We start from the raw sequence: 17,506 nt of genomic DNA, 5'->3' as shown, positions 1-17,506 counted from the left end.
GAGCCTTAACATTTAAAAATGAAAGTCGGAGCTGTCCCAAAGGAGCAACTGGTACTGCAGAACTTTGACTGCCGGGGACCTAGGTGTAACTCTCACACAAGGAAACTTATGGAAAGACTATGAACCCTTTATTTAACCTTTCTCCTCTAGGCAGGTCTGTGGAACTTGTAGCGCTCCAGATGTCACTCGGGGACAATTTCCATCAACTGCGATCATTGGCCACCCTAGCTGATGCTGATGGGAGCTGAAATCCAACAAAATCTGGGGGGCCACAGGTTCCCACATTTGTAGCCTACTTGCTACTGGGATTTTCCAGTGAACCCAGGGAACTTTAGAATGAGGGCTGGGTGTGTATGCAGTGGGAGAGAGGTGGTTATCATGTAGTGAAACTTCCTTGAGGGTTGGATTATTATTATTATTATTATTTTAAGTCCCAGAACCTGATAAGACAACTGGAATTAAAAGAGAGTATATATATCCGGTGTGGATATATCCATTTCCACACTGTCCTGAGTAGTGTTGTACAACTGTCAATACATCTAAATCAAGAGCTCACGACAACAGATACAGAAAATGGCATTTTAAGGGATCTAAAAACTGGGATTTTAACACAGCTGTCTGCCAGGAAACTGTCAGATTTTAACACAGCTGTCTGCCAGGAAACTGTCAGAAATATTAAAATAACTGTTTCCCCAAAGGCTGGTTGCTGTGCATTTCTGTGCTGTTACTTGAACAATGAATGCCTTTCATAAAAATATATACTGACCTAACCCACATTTATAGATATTGTTCAGGCACAGCTGTATCTCAGTAATAGGTAGTAATGCTACCCAGTATTACCAAAATCTCATGATTAGCCCACCTTTCCTGAGCTTTCTTTAAGAAAATGCTTAAGGCAGATTTAAACAATGCATGTACATTTTCATTAAATGGTAGCTCTTGAAGCTTAAGTGGTAGCACCCAAATTAGCGCCCAAATTCAAACTAAACAGCAGCAGTAAAATGGAAGAAATAAGCAGCAATGTCAAGAACCTCTAATATCTAACCACAACATCAGAGGTGGAGATCTGAAAAACCTCACATTTACAACACAGTGATATCACTTTAATGGTTACAGCTTTCCCCAAAGAATCTAGGGAAATGTAGTTTTGTAAGGGTACCAAGAGTTGTTAGAAGTCTCTTATTCCCGTCACAGAGCTGCCATTCCAGAGTTCCAGGCAAAGAGGGACTAAATGTTTAAAAGTTATTGCAGTGCTATAAATGTATGGTGGAGATTTCACAGAATTAAGGATGTCTGTCCAGCACACAGGGTCTGACTTAATTAGCCATCATACATGCTAATTAAAGGATTAGCAGGGACTATCACACAGGTTCCAGGGACCCAGGTGGCGCTGCGGTTAAACCACTGAGCCTAGGGCTTGCTGATCAGAAGGTCGGCGGTTTGAATCCCTGTGACGGGGTGAGCTCCCGTTGCTTGGTCCCAGCTCCTGCCAACCTAGCAGTTTGAAAGCACGTCAAAATGCAAGTAGATAAATAGGAACCGCTACAGCGGGAAGGTAAACGGCGTTTCCATGTGCTGCTCTGGTTTGCCAGAAGCGGCTTTGTCATGCTGGCCACATGACCTGGAAGCTATATGCCGGCTCCCTCGGCCAATAATGTGAGATGAGCGCACAACCCCAGAGTCGGTCACGACTGGACCTAATGGTCAGGGGTCCCTTTACCTTTTTATCACACAGGTTAAACAAATCTATGACAAAACAATAGCTTCATTGTTTAGCCATTGTTAACACTGCCCTGCTTGTCATCGGCAAAGTTATTTACCAAGTGGGAATTTACCTTGGTATGCCTGGAACTACCTGGAACAACTAGTTCTGTCTCTCTATCTCTCCCCTTCACCAACCCCAGTTTGGTCATTTGCTAACATCAGAGAGAGAGAGAGAGAGAGAGAGAGAGAGAGAGAGAGAGAGAGAGAGAGAGAGAGAGAGAGAGGTGTATCAAGAGAAGTGAAGTGGGGGAGGTACCTTAGAGCTGCTCCTATTGTTGGGCAGTGAGAGGAAGCCAGTACAAGCTCGTGATTTTGAGTACCATGAAAGGGCAACAAAAGATTATTGATTTAATTTTTTTTCTTGCAGTGAGAGGTACCTGTGGGATTTCTCAGGTTCAAATTCCCACTCAGCCACAAAACTCACTAGCTGGCCTTGTGTCAGCTGCTATTACTTGGCTCAAGCTACCTTGCAGGGTTGTTGCAATGCTAAATAAAGTTTGAAGAAAAGGGGTTGCATTTGTTGCTTTGAATTCTTTAATTGAAAAGGTGGGGTGCATAGAAATACCAATAAATAACTTGACCAGTCCGGAGTACTGTGACCATTGAGCAGGGACAGGGAAGGGGGTGGATGCTTCTCCAGAAAGGAAAAGTTGCCTTTATCATCCTTAATCTTCCCTGGAAACACAATGTGGTGCACAGCCTCACCTGCTGTGGGGAAAACAGAACTCTGAATGGTGTGGCATTAGCCCTTAAGCCTGAGTGAGTTTGTCAAATGAGATTTAGTACCATGCTGATCACATTATATTGCCCCTCCGCATCTCAGGAACAATAAAGATTATGGGTTTAAGTCTGTAAATATTTATTGGTGTGTGTTTATGTTTGTGCGTTTTAAAATGGCTCTTCCCTAATAACCTGTGGGAACTTTACAAGGAGACTGTACCCTGCAGGATTAAGCCATGTCTTGTAAAGGACTGAGGAAACATGGAAGACCACACCCAACAGAAGGAAGGGGAAGGAACAGAAATCATATTTAAAAGGTGTGACTGGCAGATTGCCTCCCAGAAGGAAAACTGGAATCTGTGCCAAATGCTTTAGCTAATCATTTGTTAGGGTTTTTTTTTATTAAAAAAAAAACCAACAACTGTAAAGTCATTGTTCTGCTGGGTCATTTCACTGGGCAAAACATTCATCCAGTCAGAATATCAGGACTACTTCCAGAGAATACTTCTAAATCACCACCAATAGTAAATACCATGTTCAAATGAGCAGAAATTACACTAGAGGCTGCAAACTGAGGGGAAATGTTGCTGCTGGTACTTCTGTGAAACCCTGAAAGTCTAAGTAAATATCCCCTCTAAATCCACAGGGCACAAGAATCAGTGATTTGTACTGCTTCCGCCTCTCCTACATTCAACACATCTCCTTAAATATCCCCATGTCGCACTTGGTGCCAAGACTGAGTGCCTGTCCTCCCTATCCAGAGTAGAGGTGCAAAGAACTTTGCTTTGTGACCGCACTGGTGACCTTTTATCCCTATTGATGGGACAACAGCTGTGTCATCGATGCACCATTTTGTGCTCAGATTTCCCCACTATTTTAGATGCAGCAATCACTTTGCATTACGCCAAAATCAAATGGCGGCCTTTTTTTTTTGTCACACCCCTACAGTGGCTGCTTTGCTCAATGCCGCCGCCACCACCAACACTCTTCCCATGACAGTAGTAATGTTACTGCTGTCCACGGAATGTTATCAAATTTCCAAATGTGCCCATAGGCACAAAAAGGTTGGTGATGCCTGAACTAGACAATAACCACCACCACCACCCAAAAAGTGTGCTCATTTATCCTCAATTGCTTCACATTTGTTTATTTGGTTTGCACCATGCCTCGCTGTTTGGAAAAAGTATTCTTTGCACGTTGTCCAGTCGTTAATGAGGTGGCATTTCATTTGTACTGAAAGACTAATGTTCTTCATTACAAACAAACATCATCAGCTGCATGCAATTGACTAGAGGCACCTGGCTTTGTAGTATGCAATGGGACTCACGTATGAAAGGTTGCCCAGGCCATAGATTCCTATACTGTATACCCTACGTCATATCCTTTATGATTATTACAGATAAGCACCACCAATTCCCCTATCCATGCACATGGATGCTAGCACACACTTGCTATAGGACTAAAAGCCACTGTCAGTGTATTGAGCTGTTGAAAGTAATCTCTGCTGTGGGACCCCTTTTGTTGTGTGAAATCTACCCCCCCCCCCAAGGAGGGAGATAACTTAATAGCCTGTATAAAAGCCTAAGCTGCATGACCTATATATGAAGTGCATTATCAGCAGGCTGCATACGAAGAAAGGTTTTTTACATTAATAGTAATAAATAATAATAATAATAATAATAATAATAATAATACATGCTGTCCCCATGCTCTTGTTATATCATAAACTCTATTAAAGTGGTCCAATCTTGCTTATTCAAAACGTGTACAAGTCTTCCCTCCAAATTCGAAAGAAAATTGGGTCCAGGGGCCCATAAAGTTTGATATAGCTTGATAGCCACTCATTATTTATGGAACCAACCCCTCCATTAAAGTCATTTGGCGCACACACCGGGCAGAGTCTTTACTCTCATTTCTTGATGGGTTTTAGACAAAAGAAAGCAATAGCAGGAATCCATCCAAATCTGCACTTTATGTTGGGGGAGATCTCAGAAGCAATGACAGAGACTCATGCAACTTATCCAAATTCCAGTATTAACTAGGCAAAAAAGAGCCTCCCCACTCCAGAGACCTCCGCATATAGAATTTGGGAGAGGGTTGGTTATCTTTCCCTTTAAACTGGGCTCTTGCGAAAAGCAAAAGCAGTTCCAGTTCAGGAGTGAAGAACCTTTGGGCCTCCAGGTGTTGCTGAACTACAACTGCTATCCCCTAGCAAGCATGACTAATGGTCAGGGATGATGGAAGTTGCAGTTTAGCAACATCTGGAAGGTCAAAGTTCCCTACACTGGCCACAGGCCACTGCAAATACAATGCAAGGTCTTATTAACACAGACATACATGCAACATGAATATTCACGCTGTTTAAAATGCAATCAAAATTAAACTAAACATCGAAACTTCCTGAGGTTACTCTTACATTTAGCTTGTTCAATTAACAAGGCACATTTACAAATCATTGACATTGGGTTCAGAATCAGCTCAATTCTCCCAATTCGCAGAAATGGCAAAATCAACAAATTCCTCTGTACTTTGTAGAGAACTCAAAGAGAGGAAAACTTTACACTTTGACCATTTTGGTTGCCCTCTTCTGGACACATTCCAGCTTGTCAGTATCCTTCTTGAACTGTGGTGCCCAGAACTGGACACAGTACTCCAGGGGAGGTCTGACCAGAGCAGAATACAGTGGTACTATTACTTTCCTTCATCTAGACGCTATATTCCTATTGATGCAGCCCAGAATTGCATTGGCTTTTTTAGCTGCTGCATCACACGGTTGACTCATGTCAAGTTTTTGGTCTACCAAGACTCCTAGATCCTTTTCACATGTTCTTACGAATTTGTCTAATCCTCTTTCAGATCCACCCATCTTGGTGGCCATCCCAACATCGTGTGGGAGCAAATCCCATAGTTAAACTGGGTGCTGTGAGAAGTAGTTTCTTTTGCTTGTCCTGAATCTTCCAACATCCAGCTTCACTTTATGTCTCCATAAAGTGGCAAAGTTCACAAACTGGAACACCGACTTCCAGGTTTGCACAGCGTTCTATTTGCAAGTTGTTTATAAACTAAGCTGTCTAAAACCAAGGTACCACTGTACTCATTTCCCCCCGTTAACTAAAAAGCACCAAATTTTGTAACGTCCCTATATTTCCCTTTCTGCACCTTTTCCAGTCAGTGTTAGAAACTCACAATATATAAGCTAGGCACCAAATGGCCCCCTAAACCAAGGTTACAGTCCCCAAAACAGAATGTCTAGTTGACATTTTGGAGTAAGACAGCTCTAAAGTCTTATTTTTCAAATAATGAACTAACTCTTATTGATTATCAGTTAAACATCTGGCTATTTCAGATGACAACCTTGAGCTAGGTTAAGAACTTTGAGAACTTAAACAAGAAAAGTCCCTTGATCCAGGGACAGTCCACATACATATTGGCCTATTCCGGACTGCTCCTGCTCTAACTACACAGAAAAAGCAGCTTGCTTCCAGAAATTCATTCTGATTGTGCAGATAAAATATAACTGATAGAATTCTACAGGACGTGTTGCTAGTGTGTGAAAACATTCCAGTCACCTCCAGATGATTGAAACGGTGGCACCCAGACATCTTCACTTGGTCGCAAATGGTCAATAGCCAGGTACAAAATGCACTTGGCGTCTCGCTATTTTCTAACACTGTTTCCCGTCTACAATATTATTTTTTAAGTGAGGCAATCAGAATTGTGCATAGTATGGCAAGTGTGGTCGCAACATGTAGGAAGGAGATGACTGAGTGGCCTTTCACATCAAAACTCAGCAGGGTGGGAGCAGGCAGCATAGATTCCAGGGGTAAGAAGAGCTGCATTACCAGCGTTTAAGTGTTCTAACCATTTAGGCAGGAGTTGACCAGAGATTCAGCTGTTCCAACACAGCTGGGTGGGTGGTCTCCAAGTCACTCTGCTGATGGGCCTCCTTAGATTTAGAAGAAGGTGGATCCTGCTGCTTGGTAAACATCTGAAGTCACAATGCAAGGATAAAGCAACAATCCAAATCCACCTCAGAAGTGCTTTAAAAACTGGTGCAACTATTTCACCACTTCCTTATGGGTGTTTGCCACACGCACAGCCTCTTCCCCCCCCCCCCCATATAACTGTACAGTCATTTCATCAGTTATTCTGCAATATTATCCACAAGAAACTGAACTGCATGAGGTTCCAGTGTATACTGCATTCTGCCTTGCTGCATAAAGGCTGCACCTTAATTTTTGCAAGGTCTGGCTCACACATCATATTAAACTTAACTACCGTACTGTGGTTCAAAGGTGAGCCTGGTGAGAGTTAAGCCATTGTTTGGTGAGAGTTAAGCCATTGTTTGACTTAGTATTAAGTCCAAACCCAGGCTCTTTTATTATTTTTCCTCCAAGAGGACGGTGAGTTGTAACCAAAGTTTGCTCTGGGTTTTACGGATCATGGCTTGTTTGTGGGAAAGAACCCATCAGTCAGGCTTCAGATGCAATGACAAGCCAGACCTGCACAGCAGCACCCCCCCTATGTTGTTGGCTCCATGATGCAAAGGCTAGTAAACTCTGGATTCCAAAATCAGCACTTTTGAGTTCAAATCTCTGTGGATCTAGGCCATTGTCCAGTGACAGAACAAAATTCAGTCCCCAGCTTCTATTGTTTAAAAGGTCAGTGGAAAATAATATGGGAAGCACCTTAATTGCTGTCTATCACAGAAGCTGACCCTACTGGGCAAGATGAAGCAACAGTCTGACTTTTTTAAAAAAAAAAGCAGCTCCAAGGATGCACTTTAAGAAAGCCTTTACTGGCATACAAAATTGTGCTTTGTGGTTAGAATGGGCCACTCACAAGGCAGATCTGCCACAAGTACATTTCAAGTTGGGAATTTCTTTCTTTTTAAAAGCCAGCTTGTCCTGGAGCCCAAGAGTTATAATAATACACTAACAATGTTCTCAATTTTCCAAGAGCTGGGTCCTTATGCAACTCCAATAGCAGAATCCATGCATTAGTGGGAGGTTATAAGCAGGTTCAGGGAACCCCAAGGTTTGAGCTATAGTACAAACATCTTCAGTAAACAGAGAAAGGATGAAATAGAACATCCTAAGCAGAATCATTCCACACTGCAACATTTTGTTGCAGGCTTTATTTAATCATAGTTATGCTCAGGTTCTTTGTCATATTATTAATCACATTTGCATTCCATCCTTCTTTCAAAGAGTAGGAGTGGGGACATATATGGGATTTCCCCACTTTACCCTCCTAACAACCCTGTGAGGTAGGCAGAGACTGGTACAAAGCTACCCATTGAACTTAGTGGCCAAGTAGAGCTTAGAACCAAGGTATCTTGTGCTCTAAATTACATTGGTACCAAATTTACTTCTTAAAGGACCCTCCAATTCCTTGTCCAAATGGAGCCACAGGGGCTACACCTGATTTACACACCTTACAATCAGGCACTTGATTTAGCTCTATTTCTGAAGTTACACAAGCTGTGTCTGAAGAACAACAAGATTTACACTTGCACACACAAACACACACTCCCTTTGAAGGGAGGTCATATAGAAATGTAATAAAAACAAGAGCATCCAAGATTGTGGAACTGGATACTGAAAGGGGAAGAAACGAAACAGGAAAGGAACATGGGGGAGGTTAATGCTTAATTTCTATAACAGAGGAGGAAATCCAAGCCTTTGTATTCTGAACAGCAGGACAAGCCCAAAGAGTGGCGTTAAGTGGATTAAACGGATGCTTACCTCCTGGATAATCTCCATGAAATAAAAGTGCTTTTGCCAAAAAGCGAAAAGAATGAGAACTGAAACCCATTCCTTCCCTAGGTACAGTTTCGCCTAACCCCAGAAACATGGGAGTTGGTGGTTGCTACTTGAATGTACTCTGTACATGCTAAGATGCACTCACATTATGCCTTCATGCATTCCAGCTAAATAGTTTTGTAGGCAGAAGGTCTGAAGATGCAGATTTAGCCCTTTTCTAGTTAAAGTAAGCAAAAGATAACTTGCTGCTGAGACCCATGAATCACCAAATGAAGCAGAAGTCTATCCTGTTTACTCCACTTTTAAGCTTTTCATAAAGTTATTAGTGAAAAACTTGCTAGGTTGCAAACAAGTTATCTCAAACACGCTTGTACTTAGATGGTTATGTGTTTGTACATATATCTGTGACAAATCAATACAATTAAAAATTTAAAAAAAGTTGGGGGCTGGAAGGATCACTCTAAGCAAGCAGAAGCAGTCTTGAATATTAGGATTCAGTACTGGAGCATGCAAAGTACTGTAATCAGTACAGATGTGTACTCCTTCCTCAAGGGTATTTGCAAAGAACTTTGAAGACTAAATAAAGAGCACTATCCAATGTATGCTTCGCTGGAAGCAAATCCTATTAAAGTCAATGGGTAGTTAAATTCCAGAGGGGATCCATGTGTTGCTTTAGCAGCTGTAGACAGCAGCTGCACACCCATTTACCTGGGAGCAAGACAAAATGAAATTACTGGAACTTCTGAGATGTCTATAAACATGTACATAAGGATTGCACTGTCAGTGTTTTGTGGCAACTGAAGAGGAAAAAAAACCCTACTGCATGTTTTCTCATGAATCAATCCAGTTGTTTTCAGTGGGAAATTATCCACCAGGTAATCAAGCACAGAGATAAGTTGCCTTACTGTGGCATCAGCTTTCTTAGGCTAGTGTTCATAGGATGAGAATCTGAGACTGCAAACCCTTTGCACGCACACTTGCAAGGCAGGAAGTCGCACTGAGCACAGCGGAGTTTGCCTCCGAGTAAGATTGCTTAGGATCACACTCATGTATGCCTTGAAGATGCCGATAATACATAGGGTTGCCCCGCCCCCCGCACATCATAAAATGGTACATAAAATAAACCCTGCTAAAGATTGTCCCAAATTGCCCGCTACAATTTACAAAAGCCACCCAGCCCAATTTTTTTGTAACCAAGCAGAGGAAATAAAAGAAATAAGGAAGAAAAATGGGGAAATGCCTTGAATGTAAGAGATCGCAGTACTGCAAGGGGAAACGGGAGAGAGGGAAGGGAAGGAGCCTGCTGCTGCAACTTTCCTTCAGTACAAAGGGGTGGGGGAAAGTTAGGAAGGAGAACAGCTTCTGGGCGAGGGGAGGGGAGCAAAAGCCGCTGGCTTCTCCTTACCTTTGTGGAACCTGATGAAGAAGCGATGTAGACTTTGATCACCATCCTGAAGAAGGGCGCAGGCGCTTCTTTGCAATGGCAGAACGAGCGCAGGAGGCCGGGAACAGTGGGTCAGCCAAAACCGAGCGCAGAAGGATGGGGAGAGAGAGAGAAAGCGCGCAGGGGAAGGGGCGCAGCGCCGTGCAGTGTGGAAACACGGAATGCCCCGCCTCCTACGAGCTGCAGCTGCTGCTATTGCTACGCATGGGACTCGCCCACTGATCATCCAAACCCCGGAAGAAGCTGAGAGGGAGGAGAGCGTGTTTGTATCGCAGAATCGAAAGGAAGTGGGGGAAATTGCAGTGGAGATACAATCCGAAGCAGAAATCCGAAGGCTTCTGGGCTCGCTTATTAGCCGCGCAGGATCTGCTGGGCCTGGGTCATTCATGGGGGGGCGGGGAACGCGTTGCTCCTGTTTTAGGGGTAAAGCTCTCTTTTCGGGAACGGGGAAGCTATTTTGCATAGCTGTCAAGTTCTCCCCCTTCTTAAAGGGAAATTCCCTTATGCTGAATAGGCTTCCTCGCGAGAAAAGGGAAAACTTGACGGCTATGATTTTGTTCACTTTCTGCCCATAGCTGCCAAGTTTTCCCTTTTCTCGCGAGGAAGCCTATTCAGCATAAGGGAAAATCCCTTAAAAAAAGGGATAACTTGGCAGCTATGTTTCTGCCACAATCCTAAAACCCCAGAACCTTCAAAACCGCTCCGAGGCATTTGTAAAATGAAATGGTTTGCGTTCAAAAACATCACTGATCAACGTGAAACCGACTTAACGCAAGAGATGCCCCTACTTACAATAGGGAAAGTTCGCATTATTAGGTCTAAGGCAGCCTTTTTCAGTCTTGGGTTCCCATATGACGTTAGACTACAACTCCCATCATCCCTAGCTAGCAGGACCATCAGTCAGAGATGATGGGAGTTGTAGTCCAACAACATCTGGGGACCAAGATTGAGAAAGTCTGGTCTAAAGTAATAATGCCTGGCTCTTGGTTTCAAATGCTTGGTTTAAATATAGTTTTTAAATGCCTGAATAAAGGGCACACCCACAATACAGTGTCCAAGAAATGTATAACAAAATATTCCAATTTATAAAATACTGTACAGCAGGCATGTCAAACCTGCGGCCCTCCAGATGTTTTGGCCTACAACTCCCATGATCCCTAGCTAGCAGGACCAGTGGTTGGGGAAGATGGGAATTGTAGTCCAAAACATCTGGAGGGCCGCAGGTTTGACATGCCTGCTGTACAGTATTAAACCTCATTTTAAAAGAGCTGTATTATTATTATTATTAAATTTGTACAGCACTTTTCATCCAAAGAGCACAGGGCAGTGCTCTACATAAAAATACAAAATGAGAACGCAAAAAAAAAGACAGACAGTCAAAAAAACAAGCATTTTCTAGTTTGTATCAAAAAAAATAAAGGCTTAAGAGCATGGCTTAACTACAATGTGGTCATGTGCATTTCCTGTGGGAAGTAATTACACAAATATGGAGCCATCACCAAGAAGGCCCTGTTCCTGGTACCTTCTTTCTTCTTCTTTGGCGATCACTCGTAGCCAAGTTACAGGTAGGTAGCCATGTTGGTCTGCCGTAGTCAAAACAAAATAAAAAAATTCCTTCCAGTAGCACCTTAGAGACCAACTAAGTTTGTCATTGGTATGAGCTTTCGTGTGCATACACACTTCTTCAGATACCTGATTCACTTCTGCGGCACAGGAAATCACGTCGACATAGACACCGGAAATCGCAGGCGCGCACTCTCACGCACGCACGCAATCCGGCCCACGGAAGGGGCTCCGCAGCAGTGAACTGGCCCAGGCAAGATAAGCCTTGCTGACCCCTGTCAGCAAGCCCAAGAGGCTCAGTGGTTTAGACCACAGCGTGACCCACGTCCCTTATTACCTTACTCCATTTAGCTCAGTATTGCTTACAGCCTTACACAGGCAGCAACTTTCCAGGATTTGAGGCAGGGGTTTCTCCCAGCCCAACCTGGAGATGCTGGGCTTTGAACCTGGGATCTGGATGTATCAGCAGTGGGTCCTCCCCAGATACTGGGGCATAGCTGCCAAGTCTCTCGGTTTTCGCGGGAAACCCCCGTATTTTAAACCGTTTCCCGCTGGCAGCCCGGATTGGAAAAAAATCCCATAAATCCCCCAGATTTCCTACCTGCCAGGGAGGCTCCATTTTGGGTGCTGGCGCTGCCCAATTTCCAGTGCCCAGACATGGGTGGCATGGCACTGGAACAGCTGGAACATGCACATTTTGGAACAGCTGGTTCTGCCTTAAGGTCACTCTGCTCCAGATTTGCTAGTAATCAGAATCTTGCTGTGCAGCTGCTCTTCTGGCCTAGCATAATTAAAATTTCTATTTGGACAACCGCCCAAACCTCCTCCATAGAGGTCTTATCACCTCCCTAATCGGGATAACTTGCAGAGAGATTAAAGGATGGGCAATCCCTGAAGTTAAACATTTGGTACTTTTGAATCTGGGATAAAGTTTGTATTGAATAATGCGAGTAAAGGAGAAAATGAAAGGAGCAGAACAGAAACAAAACAAAAGGGAAAGGGCAGAAACCTCAAGCGTAATCCAAAACCTCTGGCCAACACCTACATTATGTGCTGCAAAACCTATATCAGTTTAGGAGAACAATTGTGTAATTAAAGATTTCAGTCTCCAAACAGGACACCAAAAAGACTCAAATTCCCAAAACTTTCCTGAAGCAAGGATTAGTTGTTAGTGGGTAGAACATCGTTTCTTCATGACGACCAAAGGAAGTTTCCATGCTGTTTAGTTGACAAAGTCTTACTCAGAGTTTACACAATAAATCACCATGTGTTATGTTTATAATGCTTGACCTCAAAAGTCACATTTTTTTGCCTTGGTTCCTTTTTTTAACATGGAAAAGCACACTAATGATGTAGCTGGCAGAGAGCCATGGATTCAGTTGCAGACTTTCTTAAGCTTATATTGCATCTTCAGGGCCGGCTCGTCGTAGACCCCCGGTGGCGCAGGGCACCATGGCGCCGTCCCGCCAGGAGGGCGCCGCGAGCTGCACCCGCCCGCTGGCCGGCTGGTCCGCCGGTCCGCTGCGCAGCTGCGCGCGGCGCCCACCTGCCCACCGCGCTGGGAAACGGGGCGGGAGGGCGCCGGAGAGATCGCGCTGTGCCTGCCCGCCCGCCGCACAGCAGCGCTGCGCCCACCCGCCCCGGGAAACGGGGCGGAAGGGCGCCGGAGAGATCTGGCGCACCATGGCGACAGGGGCGCTTAAGACGGCGCTGTGCATCTTTATGTGAATATAAGTTACATTTAATGGGGGGGCACTTAACATAGCTGTCAGCCCTCCCCTTTTTGCTGTAAACACCCTTATTCCAAGCACAGCTGTCAACCTTCCCTTTTTTTGCTGGAAATTCCCTTATTCCAGTGCTGTTTCCCACTGCTATCCTGGATTGTTAGATATACCGTAGACTGTCCCCAGGACAGGTGAGGCTGCTGATCCCTTATTTTCAAATCCAAAAGTTGACAGCTATGGCACTTAATATAACTGAAATTCCAAAACCCAATTCAAATTTAAAACTTCCAATTTATGTTGCTACTATTTTTTTTTTAGATAATTCAATTTTTAAAAACTAAGCCCAGCCTTGTTGAGCACAATGCATTCATTGCCCAGTGCCAAGCATTGCTGCCATTAACCTAAATATAATAAACTTTCAGGGTATTAATAGACCTGATGATATTTAGGATAGCCCTGGCTTGTCTAGCTCAGCATCCTGCTTCCCACAATGGACCAACCAGAAGAAGACTGAAAGTACATAAACATGATGTGATGCCATCTGCTCTAATCTCATCCTGCCTCTGATCCTTGATGGTACTTCTAATCCTTGATGCAGCAAATAAATAGCCACTAATGACTAGCAGATTTTTGACAGCCTTATCCTCTGTGAATCTGTCTAAACTCCTTTTAAATTCATTTTAAGTCAGTGGCCATCACACACCTCGCAGTAACAAATGGCAGAGTTTAACTTTGTGCTGTATGAAGTACTTCCTTTTGCCTGACCTGAATCTCCCACAATTCAACTTCATTGACGCGGGGTTCTAATATTATGAGAGAGGGAGGAAAATTTATCCTTTGCCTACTTTCTCTGCACCATGCATAGTTGTATCACCTCTGTCATGCCTCCCTGCTTATCACCCCCCTAAACTAGCCCCAAATAACCCCTTTCATAGCAGTTACTCCAGCCCTTTATAATTTTGGCTGTGCCCCCTTTTCCACCTTTCCCAGTTCTACAACATCTCTACAATATTGAGATGTGGTGCCCAATAAATGTACACAGTATTTCAAGTGTAGTTGTATGATCTGTTTGCATAAAAGTGCTATGATATTGGCAGTTTAATCCTTTCCCTAATTACCCCTCACATGCAATTCATCTTTTTCATGGATGACCTATTGCTAATAATTATGGCAATGCTGTGCCTTACTTTATTATTAGCATTTGCATGCTTCTTGTGATATATTCATTATATATAAAATATTCTTAAATGGAAAGTAAAGTTACTCATTGGAATAAATAAAAAAAAAGATGGAAACCAGTAATAAATATGTTGATTATAGCAAAGACTGAAATGGCTTCCAAGTTAAGGTTACCAGATGTCCCCGTTTCCTGGGGACAGTCCCCGGATTTACAAATCAGCCCCCATACAAAATCAATTGAAGTTGAAAAGTGTCCCCGGATTCATTGAAAAAAAAAATCTGGTAACCTTATTCCAAGTGTAAAGCAGATGCCTTATCTAGAGAGAAATTTTTAAAGAGGATTGAAGGGTGCTGCCAGATAGTTGCTATTTTTGAGTGGAATTCACTTTTATACTGGCAAATTCAGGTTGTACAATTACAGTTGATTGGAAAATATTGTGGAAAATAAGTCCTCCTCCCTGAAAGATCAGAAGCTTTGCAATAAGGAAAGTGGTAGGAAAATGCACTGAAAGGTATGAGACTTGCTTTGATAGAGCACTGCCTAATATGCACACAAATAAATCAGAATAAATTAAATGGCTAATGTCTAGACTCCTGCAAACATACCAGGTTATCTCGAAGTGTCCTTGAACACTTTAATTGATGAAGCGTACAAATCTAGCAAAGAATTAAGCATGTTTCACTACAATCAAATGGAAATTTTTATCTGCTGTTGAACTTGTAGAACAAATACCGGTAGCTAATGCCCAAGATGGAAGTTATGCATTGACATTAAGAAAACCAAGTATGCCTTCCACTTCTAATAAAAAGAGTACAAAACATCAGAAATACACAATGTTGCTATGCAGAGCATTGGATATGGATTTGGCCAGTGTGCCACAGCTGCCATCACCACTGCCGCCTTTATGGATGCTGGCTTGATCAATGAAGAAGACCAGAGACTTGCCGTTGATCACAATAAAGTCAAGAGGGCCCAATAAAAAGTTATGAAATCTCTGTATCAGGAATTTGATGGTCTTTTTCAGAAGGCTGATATTGACTGCATCTTCTTTGACGGCTGTGAAGATACAGCTAAAGTTATGCTGAAAGCAGACAATTCAGATAAGCAGCTCCGCATCACCATCACAGGAAAGCATTATTCTGTGTGCAGTGAGCCTGACAGAAGATACCTCTAACCACTTCACTCCAGAAAAAGGCTCAAAGAAAGACAAACCAGCCAAAGTTATTGCTAATCAACTTGCAGATTTCCTGAAGAAGGACATTGATAAAAGCCTGCAGGCCATTGAAAGTGATTCTACAAATGCTAATGCTGGCTTGGAGGGTGATACCATGCATTGGGTACAGGTCAGGCTTGGTTGTAAGCTGATGTGGTTGGTTTGTGCCCTCCACACCAAAAAGTTCTTCAACATTTTAGTGCAATTTTTATTCTATTAAACACATTTTTGTATGCAGTTATGACTATTGTACATATTTTTGCAAGCAATTTGTCCTAATTTAATGCAGTTTTGTATGTTACTTTCACCAACGTGTTTATTTTTACACAAAATTTCTCCCAATCCATGCATTTTTGCATTTTTACAGACATTGTTTGGTTGGGCATCACAGAATTCAAAAAGTGAGAATTTTCAAGGAAGACTATATTTTAGTTCTCATGTTGTTTTGGAAAATGAGCATATGGTAGATTCATCCTCAAATGTGCACAGAATCTAATTTTTCCTCCGTTCCTAGCAACAACTAGCAGCAGTTTTTGTTGCAAGCAATGCTAAAGCAGTGTGCAGCATGAACACCTTATATACCACCTTATATACCACCTTTCCTTCAACGAGTTCAAGGTGGTATATATACAGGTCACCACCTTTCCATTTTATCCTCACAATTACCTTGTGAGGTGGGTTAGGCGAGGAGTTCGTAACTGGTTCATCACCCAGCGAGCTTCATGGCTCAGCAGGGATTTGAACCCTGATCTTCTGGGCCTTATAAGGTCCAACACAGGGCACTGGCTCTCCCACTTCCATTACATACAGGACATCATATGTGATTTCAGGCTATTTGAGCAATCTGTCTGCTGCAAAAATGGGATAGAATTTCACAAATTGTACACTCACTGGAATTTACTGCATTCTGTTTGTTGGAAGCAGATAGAAGCCTTGTGTGTTCCTGTACATTACTTCACTGCCTTGTATACTGTGATGAAGCACCCCTTTAGCTTGTAAAGCCATTCAGGTCCTTTGGATAGGTAAGTTTTTCAGCTGACTTTCATTGCATGAATATTTGGGTGGTTTTTGTTGGAGCAGGGCCACGGGGTATCACTGCAGCTCATGTGCATGCAGTTGTAGACAAGAATTATCCTGTGATCCTGTTGATCAATAGTGTGTTGGCTATATAGATAGCTAAAGGGCTGGAAATTATGTTGCACAAGTATTTATTTAAAAAGAAAACACAGTATCAAATATCTGAAGGGGTTGAAAGGAACACGTTGAGACTTTGCATGTGGATGAAGCATTCATTACTCTGCAACTAAACAGAGACACCTGCTGGAGCAACTACATAACTTCAGTGATGTCTGTCCAAGGAAGAGAAATTTAATGGCTAATTATTAGTTTAAAAACAGAAAACTTCGTAGCAGCTTAGCAATTGGATAGTTTTTTGAATAAGGCACATTCTCTCTTTTGTCTCCTTCATCGTTCTCGAGCAGATCTTTGTCGCAGGGACACCCAGCTTCTATCCCCGCATGCACCCTTCACCACCACCACCACCCCGTCCCCGACCGCCACTCTTTGCAGAAAAAAGGAAGGTGCCTGGGCAGCCATGTTGCTGTTCTTCTGCTAACAGCCTCGCGAGTTCGCGCGCATACAGCCAGCCCGCTTTCGTTGTAACTTTCAGGGAACTTTTAGGGGCTGTTGCGAAGCTTTACCATTGCAAGGGAATAGTTTGCGGAGGAACCACTACCGCAGTGCCTTCTCCATTACGAACAGAAAAGAAAAGAATGCTATTCAGAAAGGTTTTTAAAGGCCGCTTGCCTGCACAGACGGCGTAAAAGTGCGTGCTTCTCCCCCGCCCCTGTACACACCATTTGTTCGCGCGAGTGTCTTTCCGTTAGCTCCGCCTTTCACCCGAGCCCTACAAAAGCCGGCTTCCCCGTTGGCCAATGAACGGATCAGTCACAGCCAGGACACACCTCGCGCTTCTCATTCATTCTGTTTGGTTGAGTGTTTGGTATACCAGGCATCCCCAAACTGCGGTCCTCCAGATTTTTGGCCTACAACTCCCATGATCCCTAGCTAACAGGACCAGTGGTCGGGGAAGATGGGAATTGTAGTACAAAAATCTGAACATCTGTGTTTGCA

At 43.2% G+C, this 17,506-nt stretch overlaps 1 protein-coding gene across 1 annotated transcript in view; it reads right to left on the bottom strand.

The window, feature by feature from the left end:
- The window catches only part of SH3BGRL (SH3 domain binding glutamate rich protein like), a 37,960-nt gene extending 28,065 nt beyond the window's left edge, over positions 1–9,895 (bottom strand). The window contains exon 1 of the mRNA XM_035133101.2: positions 9,655–9,895. Coding sequence (XP_034988992.1) covers positions 9,655–9,699 — 45 coding nt within the window. The 5' untranslated portion in view covers positions 9,700–9,895. The remainder of the gene's footprint in view (positions 1–9,654) is intronic.
- Between the last annotated feature and the right edge of the window lie 7,611 nt (positions 9,896–17,506).

The sequence above is a fragment of the Zootoca vivipara genome, chromosome Z, assembly GCF_963506605.1.
Source record: "Zootoca vivipara chromosome Z, rZooViv1.1, whole genome shotgun sequence".
NCBI lineage: Eukaryota > Metazoa > Chordata > Lepidosauria > Squamata > Lacertidae > Zootoca > Zootoca vivipara.
This window is presented reverse-complemented; position numbering and strand designations above follow the sequence as displayed.